This window comes from Marmota marmota, unplaced genomic scaffold (assembly GCF_001458135.2).
Source record: "Marmota marmota marmota unplaced genomic scaffold, marMar, whole genome shotgun sequence".
NCBI classification, from domain to species: Eukaryota; Metazoa; Chordata; class Mammalia; order Rodentia; family Sciuridae; genus Marmota; species Marmota marmota.
The window spans coordinates 13,825,615-13,853,255 of record NW_026000272.1 but is presented as its reverse complement, the minus strand read 5'-3'; the positions used below and the strand labels follow the sequence as shown (position 1 = coordinate 13,853,255).

The window sequence follows — 27,641 nt, the reverse complement described above, 5'->3', positions numbered from 1 at the left end:
TGTGGAGAACCGAGATGGACCGCTTCCTTCCCCCGTCTCGAACCCAGAATTCAGCCCTGAGTACGGTGCTTGCACGGCTGGCAGAAACTGCAGCGCTGTATCCCTGCATCGCTATCTCCTCCTTTCCCAGCGCGCGCTGCAGACTCTAGCCGCGGGGCGGTTTGCTGAATAAGCAGTGTTACCCTCCGTGCGACAAACCTCTCGCGTTTGAGTCCCCGTAGCCGATCCTCGTGCGATGGAAATCCTTCCTCCAGGTTCCGGAGCACCCCACTATTGCTGGAAATTCCTAACAAGATATCCTTTAGCCGTCCTGACTTGTCATACTCCCACACAGTGAAGCAGCACACGGGGGCAATGCACTCCCCTCGCCGCCATCTTCCTCTACCACGTTTTGTTCTTGATGCTCTGACTGATTCTGCCAATGTGAACATACTAGAAAATTTTCCCCTACTCAGTAGAGATCATATGGCCCTAGATCTGACCATGTTTACCACACATCAGAAAACACTGGAATATATTCTATGCTGCCTTTGAATTCCTCATACTCAGGTCTCAGCCTTCTCCAATCCCTTTAACCAGCTGACTAAGAATACTTATCCATAGCTAGGGAATATTTGACTTCCATATTGTTCCCATTTTGTGTGTCTCTGAAACTTACACTATTCAAAAATGAAAATGATAGAATACAGAAGAGCAGGAGGAACTTAAGGGAAAGAAAACCCTGAAGCAGAAAGGAAGATTAGGTGGGAGGATGCAGGTTATTTTCTCAGTATAAATATGAGATAATGTTCATTTTGGCTATTGAATAAACTGAAAGTCTGTTGTTCAATGAAAGTAGAGAATTTGGGGGAATTTGTAGAATATTGATCAATTATGTAGAAATCAGAAAAATGTCTAAATAATTAAAGCAAAAATGGTATGATGCCATTCTGTTTTGCTTCTGAATATGGTACCAAAAGTAATGGTTCTTGACCTTACATTTAAATTATGCAAAGTTTACGCATTAGAGGTTGTTGTTTCATTTGTTTTAAAATGGAGAGCAGTTTTAATCAAATTTATAGAAGTCAAATTTCTTGAACTAAATGAATAAAATTAATCTCCTTATTTTTTAGTTACAGTTTCCTTCTACAATATTGAAATGAGCTTCTCTGTCTTTGATGAAGAGCCAAGGGTCCCTGTTACCAGTGTTATAAGTGAATTGGCAAAAAATTGGGTAAAATATTTTTTTGAATATTTATGATACATATAAACTTCTGTGACAAAGAGTTAGTAGATTAAAACTAGATTTTACTTTTTTCTATCAATAAACCATTTCACAGATAATGAGTTTTTTTTTTCATTGCAAATCTATTCTGTAAGCAACACTGTGAGGATCTATGCAATCTCTTTCATAGTGCCAATAGTTGAAAGCTTTTATGCAATGTTATTATTTTCATTTGTTTAGATCTGCATATTTCTCTCCAGTGACACAATTTCTGAGTCTTTGCCAAAATTTTCTATTTGGGGGTAAAATAGAAGAACAGTGACAAATTCTGTGCCATTGTATCTAAGTATCTTTGTTTTATGCAATTTAACTTTTCTCTCTCCTTGAATTTTTCTGATAATAAGACTAATTACATATGGTTTGTAAAAAAATTATCAGATATTAGTATCTAAAACAGAAAGCAAATATCCTCTACTGCTCCTCCTTCCATTAACTACTCCTAATGGTCTAAAGCATATTCTTTTAGATGTTTTAGATTTTTCTATACATATTATAACATTAATGCATGTGTGTTTATTCACATAAATAATTGAAATCATGGTATTATGGCCTGACTGATTCTGTTAAGTTCCCCTTACTCAATCATGCATATTTTAAATTTTATTTTTGCAGTGCTGATTAAAAAACCCCTAGGCCTCCTAGACAAGCACTGTACCACCACTAAGCCATATCCCCAACCATTAACCATTTATCTCTGAGCATATTTATGAGAGTAAACATAGATCAACCTCATACACTTTAACAGATACATAGGATTTAACTTATATGGTTGTAATGTAGTGTTTTTTCTTTCAAATCTAGGTATCCATTGGTGGACATTTAGGCTCTTTCTATTTTTTCTCTATTTTTAATCACTTCTGAGAGCAATGCCCTTGCAACAAATTTTGAGGCACTTGAGGGTAAATCCCTAGAATTGGAATTGTTACATCAAAAAATATATAAAAATATTTTATATATTAAGAGTTATTACTGGGCTGGGGATGTGGCTCAAGCAGTAGCGCACTCGCCTGACATGCGTGCAGCCTGGGTTCGATCCTCAGCACCACATACAAACAAAGATGTTGTGTCCGCTGAAAACTAAAAAAAATAAATATTAAAAAAATTCTCTCTCTCTCTCTCTCTCTCTTTAAAAAAAAAAGAGTTATTACCAAATGGCCTCCCAGATAGGTAATACCAACTTGCATCTTCCATTCAATGGTGAATGATCATATTTATTTCTCCTCTCCCCATCAACACTTATTTTCAAGTGTGTAGAACATGATTATAAGTGCTTGAAGATGGTGAGTGTATCAGTCTGCTCATGGCGTCTTATGAAGATCTGACAGACTGGGTGGTTGGAAGACAGGCATTTGTTTTCTCACAGTTCTGGAGGCTGGAAATTCAAGATAAAGGTGCTGTCAGGGTTGGTTTCTGGTGAGCTCTCTCCCTGGCTTGCATATGGCTGCCGTCTTGCTGTGTCTTCGCCTAGTATCTCCTCTGTGCTCATGCATCTCTGGTCTCTCTCTTTTTATAAGAATATCAGTTATATTGGATTAGGGACCCACTCTTATGACCTCATTTAACCTTAATCACCTCCCTAATGGCTCTAGCTCCAAATATGATCACATTTGGGGTTAGGGCTTCAACATTTGGACTTGGGGGGGATAATTAAACCCATAACTGTAGGTAAAATGTAAATTGGAAAACTAAGTGGAGCAGATGGACATGTTGAGCCAACTGAAATAATGAATACAGCTTAATGATCACATTGTCCCGGGTGACTTTGCTGGGTTAAAATAGAAGAGTGAGAATATGAAAAAGTTATTTTCTGTTTCTTTTCTTTTACAGTTGAATTATATATTTCAAGACAGTGAATTTTCCCTTGCTAATCTGGCTATCCAAATAAAAAGCAGGTATGTGGATGGCATCTTTTCTGGTTGGAAGAGCAATTTGAGAGCATTCCGGGTCTGTTCATATCCAGTAGGAATTTCTTTTTGTATGCCTCAACTTTAGGGGCTATCACATTTATAGTTGCATCTTCTTTTCTAAGTTCTCTTTGGAATGAGGAAGAAATTTGTCTTACTGCAGGGTATAAAGCCAACAGGAGGAAAAAACAAAAAAAAAAGTTGAAATTAGACCAAGTTATCTCTACTGCTTGTATAGTTTCTAAAATTCCATGAATCTGTGACTCAAGGAAATCATGGTTTAAAGGGATGAAAATATATAGATGGCCAAATGCGTGAAGATTTATAAGACATTTTACTTTCAGATGATGCACTTTTGAGAATTAAAAATTCCAAAGGGAATATGGAATGTTTAAAATGAGGAATGTCAACTACTCCAAGACTTGCTTGGGGCACAAATTTCAAGAGGCAATTGAAATAGGCAGAAACTGAGTAGTATCAAGGAAACCATGGTAAAGGCTCTCTGTCACCTGAAAAATGCTTCCTGTGCTTTTCTCTGCACATATATTAGTTTTCTATTAGAGGGACACCCAGAACAATAGGTATGGCTCTGTTAAATCATGATCAGTTGATTTTTTGAAAAAACATTAAATGTCTTACTCTATTTTCTGTTGCATTATCAGAATACTTCGGACTGGGTAATTTATAAAGAAAAGAGGTTTATTTTGGCTCATGGGTCTGAAGGTTGGAAAGTCAACAATTATATAGATAGACACATCTGGTAAGGGCATGGTGCTGTTTCGACTCATGGTGAAGAGGGGAAGGTGTGTGAGAGCAGGTGTGTGCAGAAGAGGTAAAACAGGAGAGGCAGCCTCATTTTATAACAATCTACTCTCCAGATAACTAATCCAGTCCCATGAGAGTGAGAACCCACTCCCAAGAGAAAGACACGAATCCATTTATAATGTCTCTGCCCTAACACCTCTCACTAGACTCCATTTCCCAAGAGTGCCACTTAAGGGGCGAAGTCTCAACATGATATTTATTAGGGATAAATCATATTCAAACCATATTACTAAATGTGACTATCTTCTGATAGCTGGACTTCATTTTTTCTTATATGTTAAATATTAATAGGTGGGAGGTTCATATAAAAATAATGTAGGCAAATCCATTATAGATGATTGTCTTAGTTTGGGCTACTATAATAAAAATACAATAGACTGGGTGACTTAAACCATAGAATTTTATTTTTTATGGTCTGATAACTGGGAAGAAAGCATGGCCAGGTCCAGATAAAGGCTTCTCTGTTTATAGTGTCCTCACATGGCAGAGAACAGAGAAAGAGGAAGCTGTCCTGTCTCTACTTACAATGGCACTAATCATGTTCATGACAGCACTAGCTTCCTGGCTTAATTACCTCCAAAAGGCCACACTTTCTAATATTTCATAGGTGATTAAGCTTCAAATTGTTAATTTTAAGTACATACAAATTTTCAATCCCAAACAATTACTAATACAATATCGGAGATATTTGGGGTATACAATGTTCCTTTACAAAATTGTTTACAATTGTTCTTTATTGCAAGGTAAGATGTGGCCATTGTAAAACCTTAGAACTTAACAGAAATATATGACATAGAAAATGAAAATCCCTGGGAAGTCACTTTTCCCTACTCCTTTAAGGACTCCTGTGAGGGATGGAGACATAGATCAGAGACAGAGCACCTGCTTAGCATGCATGAGGCCCTGGGTCCTATCCTCAGCACTGAAAAAAAAAACCTGAACAACTTATTTTATACATTACTCTAAATTTTTCTCATGTGTTTACTAAGAGAACAGAATCCTACTCTGTGTACTGTTTAACAACTTTCTTTTCTTGTTTTGTTATATATAGTGTTTTCTTATTTTGTATCTTTTTGGGCCAACACATACAAATATATCTTATACATTTTGATAATTATGTAAGATTCTTTTGTGGGAGCATAATATGATGTATGTGTTCAGTTGTCTAATGACAGACATTTGAGTAATTTCTACCCCAGTATATATATTTTATGCACCATTACTGGTACAATTATGGAATAGATTCCTGGAAGTAGGATTAATGAATCAAAGGTTTACCACCATTTTGGTATGTAATGACCAAGTTCATTTCAAGTGTTCCATTGAACCCACAGCACTACTTAAATTCGAAGCTGAGAGGATTCTACTCTTCTGCTTTAGAGATTTCTTCATCCTGATCTTGTGTCCTGTGTAGTTGGTACTATGTTTCACTTTTATACAATTTTATGATGCTTTTGATACAGGAAAACTTCTGAGGAAGAAATGGCCATGGACCGACTTCTTGTAAGTAATTTTGAAAAATCAACTTACCTGAGACCAATATTATAATCAGGTATTAGATTAGTAAATAGATCTTTTACCCAAGGGTGTTTTATCAGGCAAGATTCATTGTTGACAATTGAATATCAAATTAAATTACTTCCACAACAATCCATTAAAAAAACCATCCCCTGCTTGTCTGAACTATCAGTGTGACAGTTTTTTGAAGCACATTTTGTGGACTAAGAGAATGGGGAATGACGTGGGGATTGTAAATGTTACATAGAATTTCTTCTATTCTCTACAATTTCTTCTATTGTAGAGATCTCACAAAACTTCCAGCCTTTTTAAGAGTGACACAACTGTTTGCAAGACTGGTATTCACATATTAAATTTAAATCTACCCTCTATATTTGTATAGCTGTGAAATCAGAGTTTGGCAAAGTTATCTCCCATCATCCTTGTCCCAAATCTCAGTACTTATTTTAGTGCCTTAAAGTCTTACAATGGTACACTTTATGTATCATTTTTAAATGATTAGAAAGTACAGAGCTTTTAAGGTATTTAAATATGAGGTAAATATTTTGACTATACAAAATACATTAAGTGCATTATCTACCATCATTTAAAATACCTCCTATATGTAGTTGTCAGAATTTTAAAATTTAACGTTATAGATAACATGATATAAATAAAACTTCAACTAGTAGTTGTAAAAGCTTTTTGGTGATAATCTGGTCAAGCTGCCTGGACTAGAATTCCTCCATTCCTGGCTGTGATATTTGGGACAACTTAATCAACCTCTGTTTCTTAATTTTCTCATCTTTAAAATGAGGATTGTTAGAAGGATAGAATGAGCTCACTTACGTTAAGTGCTTAGCAAAGGGCTCAGAATGCATTAAACGTTCCATGTTTACTATTGTCACCACTGTGTTAATATCTAGATCCAGGAGCTTAGATTCTGTTCCTAATCCTGTTTCAGTGACTATGTACTTTTCTTTTGCATCCATTGGAACAGAGAGAAGAGCAAGGAATGCCTACAATTTCCCATGTACCATACAGGTAGGAGCTGAGCTTACTCATAGCTGGTACATTTAGTTCTGATTTTCCCTCCATTTAATTCCGTATGCACAGCCTGTTGGTCAGGGATGTCAGAAGGAGATCAAAGTACTTGATGGTTATTTTACAGATGCTGTAATTGGGCTTTTGCCTTCACAAAATAGTTGCTTTGGTTGGTCACAGCACAGCCTAGCAATCTGCCTGCTGCCTCTTTGTAGTGAGGAGAAAATGGGGTCCAAAGTGGTTATAATTGGGGGATAGGGGAATATACTATTTGTTGTGGTCAATAAGGTTCATGAAATACTGAGCAGGAGAATTGAAAACAATGACAGCAACATAGAAAGCATCCCTGGTCCTGCTCAGATTCATGGCCCAGCTCCTCCTGGAACACTGGCTACCGTTCATCTGTTTGGTGCACATCATAATGGACATATAGCCAAAGAAGCCTCATGAACAGATCATTGAAATGTTCAAGGGGCTGGCATAGAGGGTCTGTTGCAAGCAAGATGAGAGGTTCAAAAAGAGGATTCCTATTCAGACTGGAAATCCAAAAGCTGAGAAGAGATAGGGTTCAAATTCAATGTGTAGGATGAGCAGGGACTTCACCACATATAGAACAAGGGAGGGGGAGGAATCAAATAGATTGGATATACAGAGAAGTGTTGAGTAAAGGCATCTAACTTTCAAAAACTGGTAGGAAACTCAGCAAATATGTTTTTCAAAAAACGATATGTACCAAGAATCAATTAGTAGGATGGCATCAAATTAAAAATCTTCTGCACAGCAAACAAAACAAGAGTGTGATAAGAGAGCCTACAGAATGGGAAAAGATCTTTGCCAGCGACTCTTCTAACAGGAGATTAATACTCAGAATATATAAGGAACTAAAAAAATTAACACCATCCCCCCAAATAATGCAATCAATAAATGGGCAAAAGAACTAAAAAGACACTTCTCAAAAGAAAAAAAAAATACAAATGGCCAACAAATATATAAAGAAATATTCTACATCTTTAGGAAATGTAAATCAAAACTATATTGAGCTAGGCATGGTGGCTCGTGCCTGTAATTCCAGAAATTCAGGAGGATGAGGAAGAAGTGTAACAAGTTTAAGGCCAGCCTCAACAACTAAGTGAGGTCCTAAGCAACTTTGCGAGACTCTCCCTCAAAGTTAAAAAAGAAAAAAAAAAAAGGTGGTGGGTGCCTGGGAATGTGGCTCAGTGGTAAAGCACTTATGAGTTCAACTCTAGTACCAAAAAAAAAAATACATTGGGATTTCATTCCATCCATGTCAGTGATCAAGAATACAAATAATAAAAGCCAGTGAGGATGTAGGGTAAAAGGCATACTCACATATTGTTGATGGGATTGCAAATTAGTACAACCACTCTGGAAAACAGTATGGAGATTCCTCAAAAATATATGACTCATCCATCCCACTCCTTGGTATTTATCCCAAAGAACTAAAATCAGCATACTCTAGTGAAACAGCCACACCAATGCTTATAGTAGTGCAATTCACAATAGCCCAGTTATAGAACCAGCCCAGATTTCCATGGACAGATGAGTAAATGAAGAAAATGTGGTTTATATACATAATGGAGTTTTACTGAATCACAAAGAAGAGTGAAATTATGGCATTTCCAGTAAATGGATGGAACCAGAGAACATCATGCTATGTAAGATAAACCAGCCTCAGAAAGTCAAGGGTCAAATATTTTCTCACGTATGAAGAAGCTAGAGCAAAATGGAAAAAGAGGAGATCACATGAAAATAGAAGGGAGATCAGTGGAGAAGAGGAAGGAGATAGAGGAAGAGGGAGAAGGGATGGGAAAAGGGATGAAAAGTGGAATTAAATTGACCAAATTAGGCTGTGTACATATATGAATATACCAACAGTGAAGTCCATCCTTATGTATAGCTATAAAGTACCAATTTAAAAAACAATGACTAGAGAGAAAGAAGACTTAAAGAGCAGAGGAGAGGGAGAAGGGGGAGTGAGGAAGGGAGGGTAAAAGGAAATACTGGGGGCTGAAATTGAGCAAATTATATTTCATGCACATGCAATTATGTGAAAATGAACCTTCTATTATGAATAACTATAATGTACTAATAAAATATTTTAAAACTGCATGTACTAATGGAAATGGAGGAAAGAGATATAGGTAAGTGTGAATTTTAAAAGGTTCCCCTAATGAAATATTAGAGGAATTTACAAGGGTTAAGGACCTCACTCTATGGGTCGAGGTCAGGGACAGTCTATTCTTTTATAACATATGTTTTAGTGGACAGAAACACTGGATGGGTTTTTGTGACTGAGAGAAATATCTCCCTAAAATTCAGCTCCCTCATCTGTAGAATGGGAATAATTAACCTTATAATGTTGCTCTGAGGATCAAATGACTCAAAACATGTGCAGCAAGAGCTCTACAAATGTTAGCTATCATTATCATCATTATTATTCCATTATAGAAATAAGCCTTCTGTGGATGATGTCTTTATGAACTAATTGGACATGTGTCTATTTGCCATATTGCACTAATGATGGATAAATTGGAGATCAGAAGGATAGAAGGTTTTCTCTGAAATAATAAGTCCTGAGCACTTCATACTTTCTATTAATTATTAGAAACTCCTGGAGAAATCTCATGGTTAGTCAATTTCCACATACTATAAATGTTGCTGACATTTCATTTGAAAATAGGTTTTCGGTTGTCTGTGAGAAAAAATTTTCAGAAGATTTCAACATGCTGTCTTCCATCATTTCTTAAGATTTTTCACTTAATATCTACAAAATGTTTGACATTTATGGACTACCAATTAAGGCAACTATACCAAATTTCAGCACTGCAGGCCAAATTGCACTGTGCTGACATAACTGCACATTTTCTTTTTTGTCCCATTTTGTAGCTGTGCTTGTCAGGTCATCATAAAGGCTGACTCTTCTTTAGCATCCACGGAATTGATCATCAAGATCAGAAATAAAATACATGGCAACTTCTCACGTGGAAACTTCACACAAGATCAGTTCACATTATTAGTAACGTCTGAACACATCACAGTGAAAAAGCTAGGTAATTATTTTGGTTGAGTATTTCAGTATGAATTCACTCCCCCTCTTATAAAATTCATGATGTATTCAGAGTAAGGACCCTAAGCTCAGAGGGAAGAGAAGTCATCTTCATGATCCTTTCCACATCTGCAGTACCCACTTGTCCTGATGGCCTTTCTACCTTTAAAAGCTTGTGAAAGAAATGGATTGCCTGAGAGTTTATAAGAGATCATTTGTCAGCTGTGGATATTAGCAGTGGCCAGTCTACCCACAGTGTGGGAGGATTGTCTCTCTTGCACAAAACACCCTGAAGCCCGGAGAGCTTTTTTATTACATACAATAGATGCCTAATAGATACTTGCTAATTTATTGTTTCATTCAGGCATCCTATTCATCTTGAGAAGTGATTTGGGAACTGTCCCAGATTTCTCTCCTAGGCCTTTCCTGATTAGGAATGCTTAACTGGTAAAAGTAAAATCCTACCAGTCTACTCTACTTCTCTCCCATTGCTGCCAGCTTTGTTTCTTGCCCCAACAGACTGTCATAAAAACTTTCTAGTGAACCCGGACATACACAGATATTCCTACTCACAATCCTTGGCAGCAAATGAATGAAGTAGCAGAGGGCAGGCTGTGATTGCACAAGAGAGAGAGTGGGATGAGAGGCAGAGAAGTGGGAGGGCACAGGCACAGCCCATTGTGCAAAGGATGCTGATGCTGATAAATGTGTCCTGAAAGTGATAGGAAGGTACTTTACCTCCTGGCTCACAGAGAACACTGGGATGGGTGGTTTAAAAGAAGGACAGTTGACAGGTGGATACTTTTGATGCTTTCCTCTAACACCCCTTTATGTGACTGGAATTTTTTTAATGCATATATACTATTTAAACAACAACAACAAAAATTTTTTTTCCTGTCAGCTGATGGCTTTAATGAAAAGGACTAAACCCGTGGTTATACTGGATGGCTTATTTAAACAAGAATACTCTATTTAAAGCTATTTTCAGTGCAGCCTGATTTAAATGGCCTGGTAGAAAGAGCCTCCTCTTTTATTTGCTGATGTGTGTGCAGGGTAGTAATGATGGGTCGTAATGGATGCTCATGATACTTTTAAGAGCCTTTTGCCCTTGAAAATGTGCATACATTTTCTCTGTAGATCCAGGAAAGTGTGAAGCCCACGAAACACCCACTAAATACAAAGGGACATATAAGTGGCTATTAACCTACCCTACTGAGACAGCCCAAACCAGATGCATAAAAAATGAGGATGGAAATGCCACTAGAATCTGGTATGTACCGGCCAAGTTCTAATTGTTAGTTCACGTTCACAAAGATCCGCTTCGTTGGGGGCATGTTTCTATGTCATTTCTCTGGGCGTGCTCCCTCCCCTCCACCTCTACTGCCAGTCTTTCTTTTCTTCACCTTGTGGACTTAAACATACATATGCAATATAATAAGAAAATAATGTCAAGAAGACAAAGAGAGAAGTCAGTCACCATCCCACCATTGAACACAGCTGTTTTTAGGTTGGCATGTTGTCTTTCTCTGTATGCCTTTAAATTTTCTGTGGAGGTAATCACAGTTCAGTTCTCCAATCCATAATGTAATTTACCCTTTCACTCAATGGTTTATCAAACATTTTCCGTGTTTTACATTCATCTTCTTAATGATTATTTCAAAAATCGGCCTCAGATGCTGTCTCGTTGATGGGCCATAGTAATTTACTAAATCACTCTTCTATTGTTGACTTTATCATTTTCCTTTTTAAAATCATCAGCCCTTTTTTCTTACTCTCTGCTGTTAATGGTTTATGCCATTAACTTAAGTGGGCAAGACCAGAAGGACAGCAGGTTTTGACAGAGGCTTAAAAGCACCCTTAGAAAGCCACATCTCCAACTGTATGCTACCTTTCCCTGCCTACATCTAATCAGTCCTCAAGGAGGGCAGTTCTGACAGCCATAGTCAGGGCCCACATGGAGCCTCTCCTTTCCAACCCCACTGCTTGGTGCAAGCCCATTACTAGCTCTCACCTCCTGTTAGAGTAGTCCCTTCGCCTTCTAAGCACCAGCTACCCCAGCTCCATTACACACTGCTGCCAGCATGATTATCCCAAAGGCTAACTGTCATCATGTCATACTCCTACTCAGGAAAGAAATCCAAACCCCTAAATGCAGTCCTCCAAATTGTAGACTCCCTCTCCTGCTGTCTCGTTCACCACTTCCCCTCCCTTTACCATGCATTCCAGCCAAAAAGACCATTTGTTAGTCTGGACTCAATGGACACTTCCTTGTGTCTCTCTCTGTGCTTGTGCTGTTTGCTGTGCAGGGAGATGGGGGTCAGGTGGGCAAGTTGTATGTCTTTCTTTGCCTCTGTCCTTTCAGCACTGGGCTCAGCTCAAGTGTTGAAAATAAGTTCTTGCTTGATGGTTTGATGCATTCCATTTTGTTTATACAGTTTTTCTTATATTTTGTCCAATTTTAAAGAAGGTAACATTTAGAATCTGAAACCACTGAACTACACAAATCTCAGGGGAGGATCAGCCTACAACATAATGGGTACTCAATGAATGTGCTGGCTGACTTGAACTGTGTTAAACTGGATGAGGCACTGGGAAGGGTGGCTGAAAGTGTCAGTGAGCTACAGAGGGTTCTATACTAATCACCTAGAGGAAATTTATATGCTGAGTTAGAGACTGCATTCCCACAAGAATTTCCCTTTACAATTAGAGGTAAGAGGAGGAAATGAAGGTAAGTAGTCATGTTCAGCAGACTGACATCTCTGCCTTGACTCTTGATCAGCCAGACATTGCCCTGCCTCCCTCCCCCATCTCTGTTGCCTAGTCATCCTCCCACCTGCTGACCCTAGTTTCACTTGTTCTCAAAGAACAAATTTTTCTTCACTTTACAAAGAAGTACTGTATTCCTGCCGTGCTATCTTGGCCAGAAGGCTGGGGGTGGGTCAGGGAAAGGCATGCCAAAGATAGACCTATTTTTTCATCCTTGGATGTCTTTTATTCCTCCCTTCTCTCTTTTTCAGTTCAATCAGCATTCAAACAGGCAAATCTCAGTGGGAGAAACCAAGGTTTAAGCAATGTAAATTGCTTCAAGGACTTCCTGAAAAGATTGTGGATCTTGCTAATATTACCATCAGTGACGGTAAGATTGTTTTGTACACATCGGAGAAATGGAACCTTAGCTAGTTTGCCTACTTGTCCTGAGACCAGAGAGTACAGGTAAACCTCGTTTAATGAAAATCTACCCTATAATAATCCAGTTTCAGAAACTAGGTAGTTAGTTTAAGTTGCTGGAAGTGGTGGGGATGTGACAAGTTAAGACTATCACGGTTTTTAATTTTGTTTTATGTATTTTTGTTTTATGATTTTTGACTTACTATTTTTCATTTTATTTTAAATTTTGCAAAAAAGTTTAATTTATAAATACCTCATCTAGTCCAATATTCAAAGACAAAAATAATCTACAGTGAAACATCTCCCTGCCAGTGGTGGCCCCAGCCATTCAGTGACTATTCACAGAGAGAGTATACACATCTATAAAGAAATGTGTAGGGGCTGGGATTGTGGCTTAGCAGTAGAGCACTCACCTAGCACATGCAAGCCCTGGGTTTGATCCTCAGCACCACATAAAAATAAATAAATAAAATAAAGGTATTGTGGGCTGGGGATGTGGCTCAAGTGGTAGCGCGTTTGCCTGGCATGTGCAGGGTGCTGGGTTCGATCCTCAGCACCACATAAAAATAAAATAAAGATGTTGTGTCCACCGAAAACTAAAAAATAAATATTAAAAAATTTTCTCTTTTTTTCTCTCTCTGTCTTAAAAAAAAAGAAATGTGTACACCATACGCACTTGTGCCTGTATATGTTCTCCCTCCCTTTTTCCTCTTTTTTTCCGATTTTTTTATTGGTGCATTATAGTTGTACATTTTGATGGGATTTGTTGTCCCATATTTGTACATGCACACTCTCCCTCTCTTTTGTATACAGGATAGAGCATGTCATACATACCATTCTGTACCTCACTCTTTTCTCTTAACAATACAGAGAGGGAATTATTATATCGTTATATAAACAGCTTATTCATGCCCCCACACTAACTATATTATATTTCATGAGTGTGCTGCAGTTTATTTACTGGTAATTTATTTATTTGTTCATTCAATAAATTTATTTTTAATTGGCACGAAAACATAAAAGTTGTACACATTCATGAGGTACTATGTGATGTTTGATATACGTAAACATTGCATACTATTTAAATCAGATTAAATATATTTATTTTCTCAAACATTTACCATTTGTTTATGGTGAAAACTTTAAAAATACTTTCTGGTAGCTTTCTGAAATGTATAGTACATTATTGTTATCTGTAGACACCCTACTGTGCTATAGTACCCCAGAGCTTCTTGCTCCTGTCTAACTGTAACTTAGTACCTATTGATCAACCAACCTTTCCCCATTTTTGAAAAAAACTCTCCATAACCTATTTATTTAAGCTTTTTTCTATGTATGGATACTTAGATTATCAATAACATTTTCCTTTAAAAACACTATCACAAACTGTTTTTACTTATTTGTGTTTTTTATTAAAAGGAAAAATAGCATATGTTTAAAAATATATTTTTATTAGTATGTAAAATGTTTCAGAACTGGCATTCTCTAAGCAGCTGATATAGAAGGATTCATTTCTTTTCATATTACATTTATAGACCATGTTAATTTTCATTCTGGTTTGTGAAACTTCATTAGTGTATTCCATACTGTTAGATAAAAGAGACTCAAAACAAAGTGTATCTCTTTAAACTACATTGGGATATAATTTTTCTAATCAAATCACCAAACACCTAAAAGGCCAATAACATGCTGTGTTGATTAAATTGTTCTAAAACAGGTACTTTGATAACTTACTAGTGGGAATATAAAAAAAAAAACACTGCTGTAGTGGATATCATAGGTATGTCACAATTTGTGCAAGTAGGGTATAACTGAAGCATAAATTCTTGCAAGTGGAATGTCTAGGTTAATCCTATTTGAGATGATGTCAAAATTCTCCCTATATAGTTACACCAATTTATTCTCAACACAGCAAGTTTTTAGACTCTTGGGTCTTTGTTGATTTGATTAGCAAAAATTGAAGTCTCGATGTAGTTTAATTTTTTTGGTAGAGATATTCATATGTCTGTATCTATTTAATATATACAAATTAGAAGAGTATTTTTTCAGAGGACTTTTTTTTAGCACATTCAATAGCTTGTGAAACTAGCATCATTAATTTTCCCAAGAAGAAACCTTGTACCCATTAGCAGTCTATTTATCTCTCTTTCAGTTCTTGTCCAGCATGCGTCCACTTTGTATCTCTCTGAATCTAAGCGTTTCATAATGTTTTGGAGGTTTGTCCATGTTGTAGCATGTGTAGGAATTTCATTTCCTTTTTTGTAGATCTGTGTTTACTTCTGTTATGTATATTGAAGTGTAGAATTGCTTGGTTCCTATAGTAACCCTACAATTAGCCTTTGGAGGACTGCAGAACTTTCCCACAGCTGCTGTACCATCTTACATCATGCCAACACTGTCCAAAGATTCCACTTTTCTTACATATTTGTAAACACTCATTATGGTTCATTTTAAACTATGGTTGGTGGTAATGCCTCCCCCTAACATGGGCACCTTCATTCCTGATTTTGGTAATTTGTATCTTCTCTTTTCGTCTTGGTTAGCTAAAAGATTTTGAATTTTGTTGATTATTAAAATAGTTTCTTCATTTGGAGGAATTTCAGGTTCACAGCAAAATTGAACAGAAAACAAAATTCCCGTATGCACACCCCCTTGACACATGAACAGCTAGCCCTCACCATCAACAACCCTCACCAGAGTGCTACATTAGTTACAACTAATAAACCTACCCTGAAAAATCATAATCGCTAAAAGTTCATAGTTTCCATTAATATTCACTTTTAGAGTTGTTTATTTGAACAATTGTATCATTCACAATCAATTCACTACCCTAAAAATTCTCTGTGCTTCACTTATTCATTCCACACTTCCAACTAACCCCTGGAAACCACTGATCTTTCTATTGTCTCCGTTTTTGCCTTTTCTAGAATGTCATGTAGTTGAAATTATATGGCATATAGCCTTTTCAGGTTGGCTTCTTTAACTTAGTTATATGCATTTAAGGTTCTTTCATGTCTTGTCATGGCTTGATAGCTTATTTCTTTTTAGCACTGCATAATATCCCATTGTCTGAAAGTACTACATTTTATTTATTTGGTTATCTACGGAAACAAATCTTGGTTGTTTCCATATTTGAGCAATTATGAATAAGACTGCTATAAACATCAGTGTGCATGTTTTTATATGGATTTGTTTTCAACTAATTTGGGTAAATACCAAGGAGTGAAATTGCTGAATTAAATACTAAGAGCATGTTAAGTTTTGTAAGAAACTGTCATATCTTCCAAAGTGGCTGTATTATTTTAATTCCCATCAGCAGTGAATGAGAGTTCCTGTTGCTCCACATCTCTACCAGCATTTTATGTTGTCACTGTTTTGGATTTTGATCGTTCTAATAGGTGTGTGATGGTATCTCATTGTGTCTTTAATTTTCAATTCCCTAATGATGTGTGAAGTTGAATATCTTTTCATAACTTACTTGTCATCTGTATATCTTTTTTTGGTGAGGTGTATGGTATACAATGAATGTTTATGCCCCATCACCAAATTTATATGTTAAAATCCTTATCCCAAGGTGACCTTATGGTAGGTGATTAGGTCATGAAAGTGGAGCTCTCATGAATAAGATTAGTGCCCTTATAAAAGAGGGCTGAGGGAGCTTGTCTGTACCTTCCATCATCTGAAATTATAGTGAAGAGATCATTGTCTATGAACCAGGGAGTGGAGCCTCATCAGACATTGAGTTTGAATGGATAAGGAAAATGTGGTATATATGCACAATGGAGTTTTGCTCAGTCATAAAGAAGAATGCAATCATGTGATTTGCAGGAAGCAGAAAGTCAAGGACTTCATGTTTTTTTTTTTTTCATATGTGGAAGCCAGAGAGAAAAAAGAAAGGAGAATCTCATGAAAATAGAAGGGAGACCAGTGGAGTAGAGGAAGGGGGCCTGAGAGAGAGAGGAAGGGAGGAAAAAGGAAGGTACCTGGGAATTAGTTTGACCAAATTACGTTTGTGCACTTATGAATATGTGACAATGAAGCTGAATATTATGTACAATTGTAATGCACTAGTAAAAATGATCTTAATAAAAATGAAAGGGAAAAACTAAATTTCAATTTCTATGCCAGTTATCAGATGTGGCTTTACTGCATAAATTGGGTCTCTGCCATAATGAATTGTCAAAAATTGAGGCATAAGCACTCCAGTGCCTTGCAGAAGAGCCAGGAAATTGGCCTGGAGGCAGTGAACTTCTTGGACTTATCTTCCTTGTGGAAGATAGAAAATTAAGACCCTTGTCCAGGAATATCTAGAAGAATTAGAAAAACAAGCACAACTTTGATGGTTCCTAGTTCAGAACTCATGAGTCAGGGCAGTAGGGAGTGTTGCAGCTTATAGTGAGTGGGAGGAAAGATAGAAAGGTCTGTGTTTCACGCTGACCTGCCTCCTTCTGAGTGACACATTTTCTTTAGACATGCTAATAGAATTTTCTCTTGTGGAAGAAAAAGTTTAAAAACAGCCATAACAACAACAAAAGCACTGTATCAAGTTCGGATTTTTAGAAAATTGACTGTGAGAAGTCATTACATCCATATATCTATACACATACACACACATACATACACTACTGTGGAGCTAAAGGACAGTTGGATGGTGATTGTAATGTACATAACTGAAAAATAAACTATCAAGTTTTTTAGCTTTGGAGTAATTCTCTTCTTGTAAGTTAGGAGCTTAGTGAAAAATGGGTGCAATGTAAAGGAAAGAAAAACATATTCATGTTGGAATAATTTATTTTCATTAGTTTTTAATCTTGTTGACAAGTATTAGATATCATGGTTGAATCTTAGTTGGACAAAAACTTTTTAGTTCTTCCACTTGACTGCTCATTTTTCTTACCTCCTCAGTAATCACAGAGTTAGAAAAGGCATCCTTATTTCAAAGTTCTTTGAGGCCTTTTCTGTTCTTAGTTTGGGTTACTCACATGACAGTGAAGATACACCAGTTGGCTAAGACATCACAAAATTCTCTCCTATCCATGTCCTCCTGCCATCAGGGCAGGATTGTGTGTGACTAAGGACGAATGATACTAGCTGGGGACATAGCTCAGTGGTAAAATATAAGCCTTGCATGCCAGAGGCCCTGTGTTCAATTTCCAGTAGGTCAAGTAGACCTCCTGCTAGTCCAGTGCCTAACAATATGAAGAAATTAAGAAGAAGATGCTATAGTAAAAAGTGATATTGGAGAATTCAAGCTCTGGAATCAGAGTAGATTAGAATTTCTCAATCTGTATAAAGGGAGATAATATGAGAACTCATCACATAGAATTATTGTGGTGAGAAAATGCATGTGTAATGCCTTACTGTTGTATCTTGTTTCCAAAATGCCATACATCATTTTATTCCTTCCTCTTCAAGCGAGGATGGCTTGTGACTGCAAAGTATGGTAGAATTGGGAAATAGAGATGTTGCCAATTATGTGATCAACTTTTAAAAGGACTGAAAGTTTTCTTTCCTCTTGATACATTTTCATTTGGGATGCTGCCTCTCAGAACTTATGGTTTTGAGTATCACCATTGTTTTGAATATAATTCACTTAATTGTACATTTATAGAATTTAAGTTTTAGTGATCTGTCTGCTTAATAACCAGTTCACAAAATTCACCCAAATTTGTGACAGGTTCCCATGAGCTAGTACAAACCAGCTCTAATACCTCACATCTGGATCTAGCACAACACTGAGAGAGGTCATGGGTAGGGAATGTAGAGAATCCCCAATGACCAACACATGATCAGCATCAACTAACAGCCATGTGAATGCACCATTTTGAATTTGCAGCCCAGTCCAAGCCTTCAGATGTCTCTAGCCCCAGCTGCCACCTGACTGCAGCTGCATGAAAGATCCCAAGTTAGAACTGCTTGGTTGAATCTAACAACAGAGCCATGAAAGATAATAATTAATGTTGTTTTAAGCCATTAATTTTTGGGGTGATTTGTTATGTAGCAACAGGTAACTAGAACATTAACTCCCAGAAATTAGTCAGTAATAATGCATGTTATTATTATTGTTTTGATTGTTGCAATTATTGGCAGATTAATTGTAATGCTATTTCAAGCAATATTCTGCAACCAATAAAAGAAGATTCATTTTATTGCTTTTGTTTGGGGACCTAGAAGTTTTACACAATAAATATAATTTAGCCTGAATTTTCCTTAAAAATTGTATAACTCCAGATGAAAAGTCTGTAATTACTTTCCACAGAATAGTTAGGCTCCCATTGGCCTGTTGTTTACTTTCATTCTGCCACAGCAGGGACTATGTGAAGTGAAGTCACACCACTGAAGCCTGAAGAATCATGACTAGGCAGCTCCAGCTATTCCATTTTCAACAGAGCTTGAACAATTTAACAAGAGCGGTAGAAAGATCCATGAATAAGCTCACCATATTTTTCTTCTATCCCTAGTCTTATAGTTTTCTCAATTTGTTTAACTGACCCAAGGAAAGATTTTAATAGGGACAAAATATTAGTTTAGAAACAACTACATACTTAGTCAATGTCCCCCCTTGTTCCCATCTCCTCAGGGAGAACCCTGTTTTTGCCAACTCAGCTCCTACATAAGCCACTGTGGAGTGGGGGCTATTCAGAGGACCTCAGTTAAGTTTGCTTAATTTACATTGATGAGGGCAGAGTTGTTTGTAGAACAAAAAAGAATAGAGCAAGAAAATGGGGGAAAGGGAAGAGAGGGAAAAACACTCTATGCTAGCTTTGTTAGGGGTAAAGTTATAGGGAGCTTGATTGAGGTAGGGGAGAGATTTGAAGAGATGCTGACGACCATGGAGGACCATAAAAGAGAGGGAGGGAGGGATGAAGAGAGAGAGAGAAACAGAGAGCGAATTTTATGTGATATTATATTGTTTTCTCAAACTCAGTTGTTCATATGCAATATAACTGACTCAAATATGTCACAATTGTAATCTCTGGAAATTTTCCTAACAGACTATATTTTTCAATTGTTTTCCTTGTCTGTTTTATGTATGCATATTCTCTTATGCACCTAGACCAGTGATTTTCACGAAATAGATACTAATTTAATATTTCCTGAATAAATAGTAATACTCTTTCCCAAAAAAGTAGGTGATAATTCAGACAAAGCAATTATTTTTAAAAATTATGAGATAGTTAAGGATACTTGAACACTGATAGGATATTTTATATTTGTAAATATTACTGCAAATTTTTCAACTTAAATTTAATTTAATTAGAATCATGGTTAAGACAAATGAAAGTTTTTTTAAAAGATATATCCTAGTTATATTGTTACATCGTCTGCATGCATGACTATGTAACAAAAAATCCCATTTTTATCAATAATTATAATGCACCAGTAAAAAACACAGAAAAAAAGACATGTATTAAATTATTTATGAATGAAATGATATGATGTCTAGGACTTGCTTTAAAATAATCTGGGCTTAGGAAGAATGTGGGTGAGACAGTAGATAAAATAAGATTAGCCTCTCATTGACAATTGTTGAAGTTGGGTGATTCATGAAGTACATGGAGATTCATTATACTATTCTTCTACTTTTGCGTATGCTTCAAAATTTCCATTATAAAAAGTGAAGAAAAAAGTGGGCGGGTTAATGTCTATTGTTCTTACTCTCTAGAAATTCTAAATTAATTGCTTTTTATTATGTGGTCCATATTTGCTTTTTTGCTGTGTGGGTTGCTGGTTCTTGACAGGAAATTGTACTCACTACCCTTGACTGGGAAATCATAGACTGTGTTTGCTGATATTTGAGTACAGATGGAATCTACTTAACTCAATCCAACACTTCGAAGTCTTAACTTAATTAGAATCAAATTTCAAGATAATTCTTCAGTGACAAAAAGATTTCCCTAGTGCATTTAAAAAAGGGTTTTAATGAATAAAAACTTGATTTGTGTGCCACTTTCTGGGACTATATTTGCTGTAGAAATTGAGATACAATGTTTCCCTTCTGCAAACTTTGTTACTTTGGCATGTATTACGATTTTACTGCCTTTATTTTTTAAAGGGAAGGAAGCAGACCAGCATGGTCCAAAACTAAGTATGATAATGTAGATGGTGCATTTCTGTTTTGCTTCCCCAGAGAATGCAGATGATGTTGCAGAACACATTTTAAATCTGATAAATGAATCTCCACCTCTGGATGAAGAAGAGACGAAGATTATTGTTTATAAAGTAGCTGAGATTTCAAAGTGTGATGAGATAAGTATGAACCTAACCCAGATTATATTACAAATAATCAATGCTGTTTTGGAAAAGCAAAACGATTCAACCTCCAATCTACATCAAGTAAGCAATGAGTAAGTACTAATGCTTTGGTAAATTATTTCACATAATTTAAGTGACATATTATTACTTCCTTAGCCTACAGTCCTCAACAGTTTTATGCATTGAAAGCTGATTTAGTACAGCACAGTGAGGTCATTTAACTCTAATCCCAGTTGTGAAATAGTGAATTCAAATTGAATTGAGTCTTAGTCATAACAACATCTTTTCAAGTAAATAGTGACTCCAAACTAAACTTCCAATTTATTTCCCCATCATGCCACTCCCCCAGGGTTCTGCATTTCTTTAAAATGTACCCAACCAGTGCTAATCTGAAAAGTGGGAGAATCATGCTATTTACCACCCTATAGCTCATAGCCAATAAAATAACATGACTCTTACATGAGGCACTCTATATGTATTTTAAAATATCTTAAATATTCTGGTGGAAATCCATCTACTTGTCTCCATCTCCAGGCCTAGTCTTATTTCTCTTCCTTGATCATCTAAAATAGCCTCCCAATTGATCTATCTGCCTGCACTCTTGCCCCTAACAGTCCATCTTCTATGTAATAGAGTGATCTTTCAATGCATTTATCATATCATGTCATTCTTTTGCTTTTAAACCACTAGGGTGCCATTTCATTACATGCCAAATAAAATAAAAGCCAAACTTCTCATAAGGTCTATGTGCCCTGAAGGATCTGGATTTACAAACAACAATTTCATTTATTTTTCAAAATGATCTTTTGAGATGTGTGATTACATCTGACTCTATAGAGGAGAAAACTGAAGCTCAGTGAGGTCACTTTACTTGCACACACAGTTAGAAATTAGAGGAGCTAACGTGTAGATCTCAGGCTGTCTTGTTCCCAAACCAGTGCTCTTGTCTAATAATTCCTGAGGAATATAAAGATGGGGATTAAAATACAGTCTCACAATGAGGATATCTTGTCAGGGGATGGGTTTTATATTTTAAAAAGTAAGAAGACTCTTCTTTACACTTTCCTGATAGAATTCTGAGGATAATTGAGCGTGCTGGTCACAAGATGGAATTTTCTGGGAGGACAGCAAATCTTACTGTGACCAGGTTGGCTTTGGCTGTGCTACGGGTGGATCATACTTTCAAAGGTATGGCCTTTGGCATCCCCTCCTATGAAGAAGGTGCAGACCCTCAGGTGAGTGCAGCTTTGGAAACTGAGAACCAATTGGTCACACACTCTTTCAAGTCTTTATTTACTTGTTAGGAGGGAAAGAAAAGAGGGCACTGTTTTTCTTGTAGTTCTGGGAATGGAACCCAGGACTTCATGCATGCCAGGCAAGCACTCTACCACTCAGTCATATCCCCAGCCCTGCAGGACACTCTTAAAGTTTAACTCTTCAGGAGACCTTTTAAAAATGCATATATCCCAGAAAAGATTCATATGTAACCCTCAGGGGGCTACCATCTTAATTGAAATGGTGTCTGTGAGATGTGTGATGATGCTACTTTTAGCCCTGTGACCTGACATTATCTCAAATGTCAGTTTATTATTTTCCATCATTTATGGAACATTTATTATATGTTGAGCATTGTGCTACTGTTTATAGATGAGGAAACAGAGAAGTTAATTTGTCTAAGGAAATACAGCCTCATGACTAAGTCAGAATCCAAATCTTTCTGTCTAGCTTTAGAATCTGGGCCCAGAATATTTAATACAAAGAAATTATAAATGTTTGAAGTGATAGATATGCTAATTACCATGATTTTATCATCACCTGTGTATCAAAATATCAGACTGTGCCCTATAAATATGTACAATTGTTATATATTTGTTATGAAAAAATAGTCTGGTCCCTTTTTACTATATCATACTACCTCAGCATTTGGCAGATCATAAGCCACCAATACCCCTGAAAAAAATTTGAGTGACCAGACATTTTTTATACTTATGGTAAAATGTATAAATCCTGAGTTTACATTATAATCTGTACAACCCCAAACCCTATCAAGATATAGATATCACTATCACTTCTGAAAATCCCTTATGCTCCTCCCCATTCAATCCCTGAAACTGCTACCTCCAGGGTCACCACTGTTCTGATATTTTCCCACCATAGATTATTTCTGTTTTAGAACTTTATACAAATAGAATCATTATAATATGTATTCTCTTCTGTAAGACTTCTTTCATGTAGCAGTATGTTTTTTTTTGAGAGTCACCCCTTTTCCCATAGTTTTTTCCTTTGTATTTCTGAATAATATTCCATTTAATATATATGCCATATATTGTTTGTCTATTCTGTTGATGAACACTTGCATTGTTTTCAATTTGGAGCTATTATGAACAATGCTATTATGAGCATTTGTGTAAGTCTTTGCATGGACATATGTTTTCATAATTCTTGAATAAATACCTAGGAATGGAATGGCTGGCTCACTGGTTATATGTTTAAATTTATAACAAGCTGTCATATTGATTTTTAAAGTGGATAATGATGTGGAGTAATTGTTTATTTTTGTAATGACCATTCATACATCTTCTTTAGTCAAATACTGTCAAAATCCTTTGCCCATTTTTAACTTGGCTTGTTTACCTTCTTGTAGAGGTGTAAGTATTTTCAATATATTCTGGCTCAGGTCATTCATCAGATACAAGTTTTGAAAGTATTTTCTCTGTATCTTGCCTATTTTTCTTCTCAGTGGTGTCTTTCAATGAGCCGAAGTTTATAATTTCATAAGGTCTCATTTATAGTTTTTTCTCTTATGAATAACCATATATTGTTTACCTAAATATCCTGTCTGCCAGCAAGTCATGATGATATTCTTCTATGCTTTCCCTTAACATATCTTTGGTTTCAGCTTTTATATTGAGAATGATAATCCTAGTTAATTGAATGAATGTTTGTACAAGGTGTGAGTTAGGGGTTGGGGATAATTTCATTCCATGTGGATATCTAGTTTTTCCAGCTCTATTTATTGAAAACTTTCCCTTTCCCATTGGCTTGTTTTGGTACTTTGGCCAAAACAAAAAACAAACAAACAAACAAAAACCTCAAACTAATAATTAAAAAAAATAACAGTTATGTAATGTAGGTCTGTTTCTAGCTTTTCTTTTCTGTTGCATTTATATTTTGTAGATTCTGTCTTGGTGTTGTCTTCAGTCGTGAAGTCAGTAGTGTGAGTCCTTTAACTTTGTTCTTTTTCAAGATCACTTCAGCTGTTCTAAGCCTTTTTCATGTCCATATGAATGTTTACATTTGTTTATCAATTTGTGTAAAAAGTTTACTGAGATTATGATTGGGATGGAAGCTATTGATTAATTTTGGAAGAATTTATATCTTAACAACATTGAGTTTTCTAATCCAGTAACACCCAGGTCCACTAAAATTTCTCTCAACACCATTTTATAGTTTTACGTGGAGAGGCATTGTATGATTTCTTTGATAAATTTATTCCTATTTTATGGTTTTTATGTTATTGTAAATGAAATAGTTTTAAAAATTGACTTACTAATTATTTGCTGAATAAATACCTGGGAATAATTATATATAATTATATATAATTTATGTAGCCTATGAATTTGCTAGATTCACTTTTTTGTTATAGTAGTTGTTTTGTAGATTCCTTAGGACTTTAAATAAAACAACGCTATCTGACAATAGAGAGTTTTATGACTTCCTTACTGATATTTATTTCTTTTATTCCTTTTTCTTTTGGGATTATTTTGATGTCTAATACTTCTGGTAAGATATTGAATAGATGTGGTTAAAGTGGGCATCTTTGTCTTTTTTTTGACATTAGATGAATAAATTCACTATTTTACCATTACCTTTATGTTAGTCCTATTTTTATTTTTAAGATGTCATTTATTTGACTGAAGAAATTACTATTATTTTAACCTGGGGTCTTGCTATGCTGCCCAGGCTGACCTTAAACTCCTGGTTTTTTAAAATAATTTCTGTCAGACTTTGGATTTAGGCTGGGCTCAGTGCCATATGTGTGTAATCCCAGCAACCTGGGAGGTGGGAGAATCACAAGGTTGAGGCCAGACTCAGAAATTTAGAAAGACCCTGTCTAAAAATAAAAAGTCCTGGGGGATATAGCTTGGTTGTAAAGCACCCCTGAGTTCAATCCCCAGTACCAAACAAACAAACAAACAAACAAACTTTAAGATCTTGCCAGCTTTATAAAAGTGAGTTGGGAAATGGTCCCTGTTCTACTTTCAGAAGTACTTTAGGAAACATTGGTGTTATTTATACACTAAATGATTGATGAGATTCATTCTTAAGGAAAATTAAAATAAAATCATTGGTGATATTAATCATACGGAATGGTGGGTTTCATTGTGACATGTTTCTTCTACATAAAAGCATAGTTTGATCCATTTTACTTCCCAATATCTTCTCTACCTCCTCCCAACCTGAACCCATTCCTCTACCCTAATGTTTCCCCTTTTACTTTCATTGCATCTCCCCTTCCTCCTGCCCCCCCCCAACTTCTTTATGGGAAATCATTAATAGCTAATTCAAACTATTTTTAAATATATTTTAAATTGTACTCGGACACAATGCCTTTATTTTATTTATTTTTTATGTGGTGCTGAGGATCGAACCCAGCACCTTGCACATGCTAGGTGAGAGCTCTACCACTGAGCTACAACCCTAGCCCTGATTCAAACTATTTAATGGATATAGTGCCATTCAGATTTTCTAGTTCATCTTTTGTCTGATTTAGTATTTATGTATTTATTTATTTATTTGATTTATATATGACAGCAGAATACATTACAATTCTTATTACACATATAAAGTACAATTTTTTCATATCTCTGGTTGTATACAAAGTATATTTACACCAATTTGTGTCTTCATTCATGTACTTTGGATAATAATGATCATCACATTCCACCATTATTAACAACCCCCTCCCTTTCCCTTCCACCACTCTGCCCTGTCTAGAGTTCCTCTATTCCTCCCATGCTCCCCCTCCCTACCCCATTATGGGTCAGTCACTTTATATCAGAGAAAACATTCAGCATTTGGTTTTTTGGGATTAGCTAACTTCACTTAGCATGACATTCTCTAATTCCATCCATTTACCTGCAAATACCATGATTTTACTCTCTTTTAATGCTGAGTAATGTTCCATACTTGGAGTCTTTATTTATTGTAGGATTTTATTCTCTAAAGGGCAGGTAACAAATATTTTTGGCTTTGTATGCCATAAGTGGTCTCTTTCTATTGTGGGTTCTTATTTATTAGTGTTTGTTTCTCTTCTCTTCTCTCTCTATATTGTACAATCTTGAAGCAATGAAATATAAAGTCCATTTTTACTTCAAGGTGATATAAAGGCAAACCTTTGGTAAGATGTGGTCTTCTGACTAGTTTGTCAACCTCTGATGTATAGTGTTAATTCCTCTTTCATTCAGAGCTTTAGATGTCCTTTATAGCATTAGTTTCTGTCCACCATCAGGCAAACAGCGTGAAAACAGACAACTGACCCTGTGATGTTACCTTTTCTCAAATGTCTACTCTTCTCCAGATTTTGTCTGCTTTTGTTCATTTTCCAGTGACTTCAAGCCATTGTTAGTTTATATAGTTGTTATATGTAGTGGGCATCAAATCTGTTAAGAGCTGCTTAGCCATACTAGAAGCAGATGGTGACTTCCCATTGTATTTTATTTACATATATAATTTTTTATTATAAAGTTGGTGAATAAATCAACTAACCTAAATCACACTTTTGGTACCAAACTGTGTACATTTTGAAGCTAAAACATTACCTTTCTGTGATACTTGATTGCCTGAGCAGAGATCATTTGTGCTAGGGAAGAAGGAGCCATTTATAGCTTTTGGTTTCATAAGTCATTTTTAGAAATATTGTAAAGTTTCGTACTCCCATTATACACCAACTAGGTAATAGCTTCTTGAGAGGGAGCATAGATAATAGAAAAAAATGTTAAACTAAAATCATATGTATCTTTGTTCAGCCACATCCTAGCTTTATGATCTTGGACAAGTCACATAACTTGTTTGAACCTCTGTTTCTTGTTATAATACAAGCATGCTTAAACAAGGGTGCTCATGAACCCTGTTTTTCTCTGGGAGAGAACAGGTTTACAACTGTGTTTCCAGTGTAATTTTTGATAAAGCCCCTTTTATGCCTTTTTTTTCTGAAGCCACAAGCTTCTCTGACTTTTTTCTGCCTCACTTTTAATGAGAGTGTTGTTCAACAAACTATTGGCAAGTGCCTAAAGCCATTGGCTGATTTTTGTCGTTGTTTTGTTTTCATTTTAAGAACTCTATGTGGGAAAAGAGGCCTGATTTCCAAGACTGGACTTTATTTCTGAGAATCAGGATAGATCACCTAATTTGTCATTCCTCTTCCCACCTCTGGTATTACCCAGGTGGAAGTGGGTTAAGGAGAGAGAAGCTCAAAGATAGGCTTGGAAAGGAAAAAGCTCTCTCTCTCTCTCTCTCTCTCTCTCTCTCTCTCTCTCTCTGTGTATCTACATCTGTGTGCACCAGGATCATGTCTTGGCTTGTGGTGTGTGTGTGTGTGTGTGTGTGTGTGTGT

General features: G+C 36.1%; 1 protein-coding gene across 4 annotated transcripts in view; it reads left to right on the top strand.

Annotated features, from left to right (window-relative positions):
• Window positions 1-27,641, top strand: part of Adgrg4 (adhesion G protein-coupled receptor G4) — a 115,636-nt gene that overhangs the window by 53,898 nt on the left and 34,097 nt on the right. For all 4 annotated transcript variants that reach the window (XM_048796977.1, XM_048796978.1, XM_048796976.1 and 1 more), the window contains 9 exons: window positions 1,113-1,213; window positions 3,092-3,156; window positions 5,457-5,496; window positions 6,491-6,534; window positions 9,442-9,605; window positions 10,739-10,871; window positions 12,619-12,737; window positions 20,901-21,117; window positions 22,098-22,260. In XM_048796977.1, coding sequence (XP_048652934.1) covers window positions 1,113-1,213; window positions 3,092-3,156; window positions 5,457-5,496; window positions 6,491-6,534; window positions 9,442-9,605; window positions 10,739-10,871; window positions 12,619-12,737; window positions 20,901-21,117; window positions 22,098-22,260 — 1,046 coding nt within the window. The remainder of the gene's footprint in view (window positions 1-1,112; window positions 1,214-3,091; window positions 3,157-5,456; window positions 5,497-6,490; window positions 6,535-9,441; window positions 9,606-10,738; window positions 10,872-12,618; window positions 12,738-20,900; window positions 21,118-22,097; window positions 22,261-27,641) is intronic.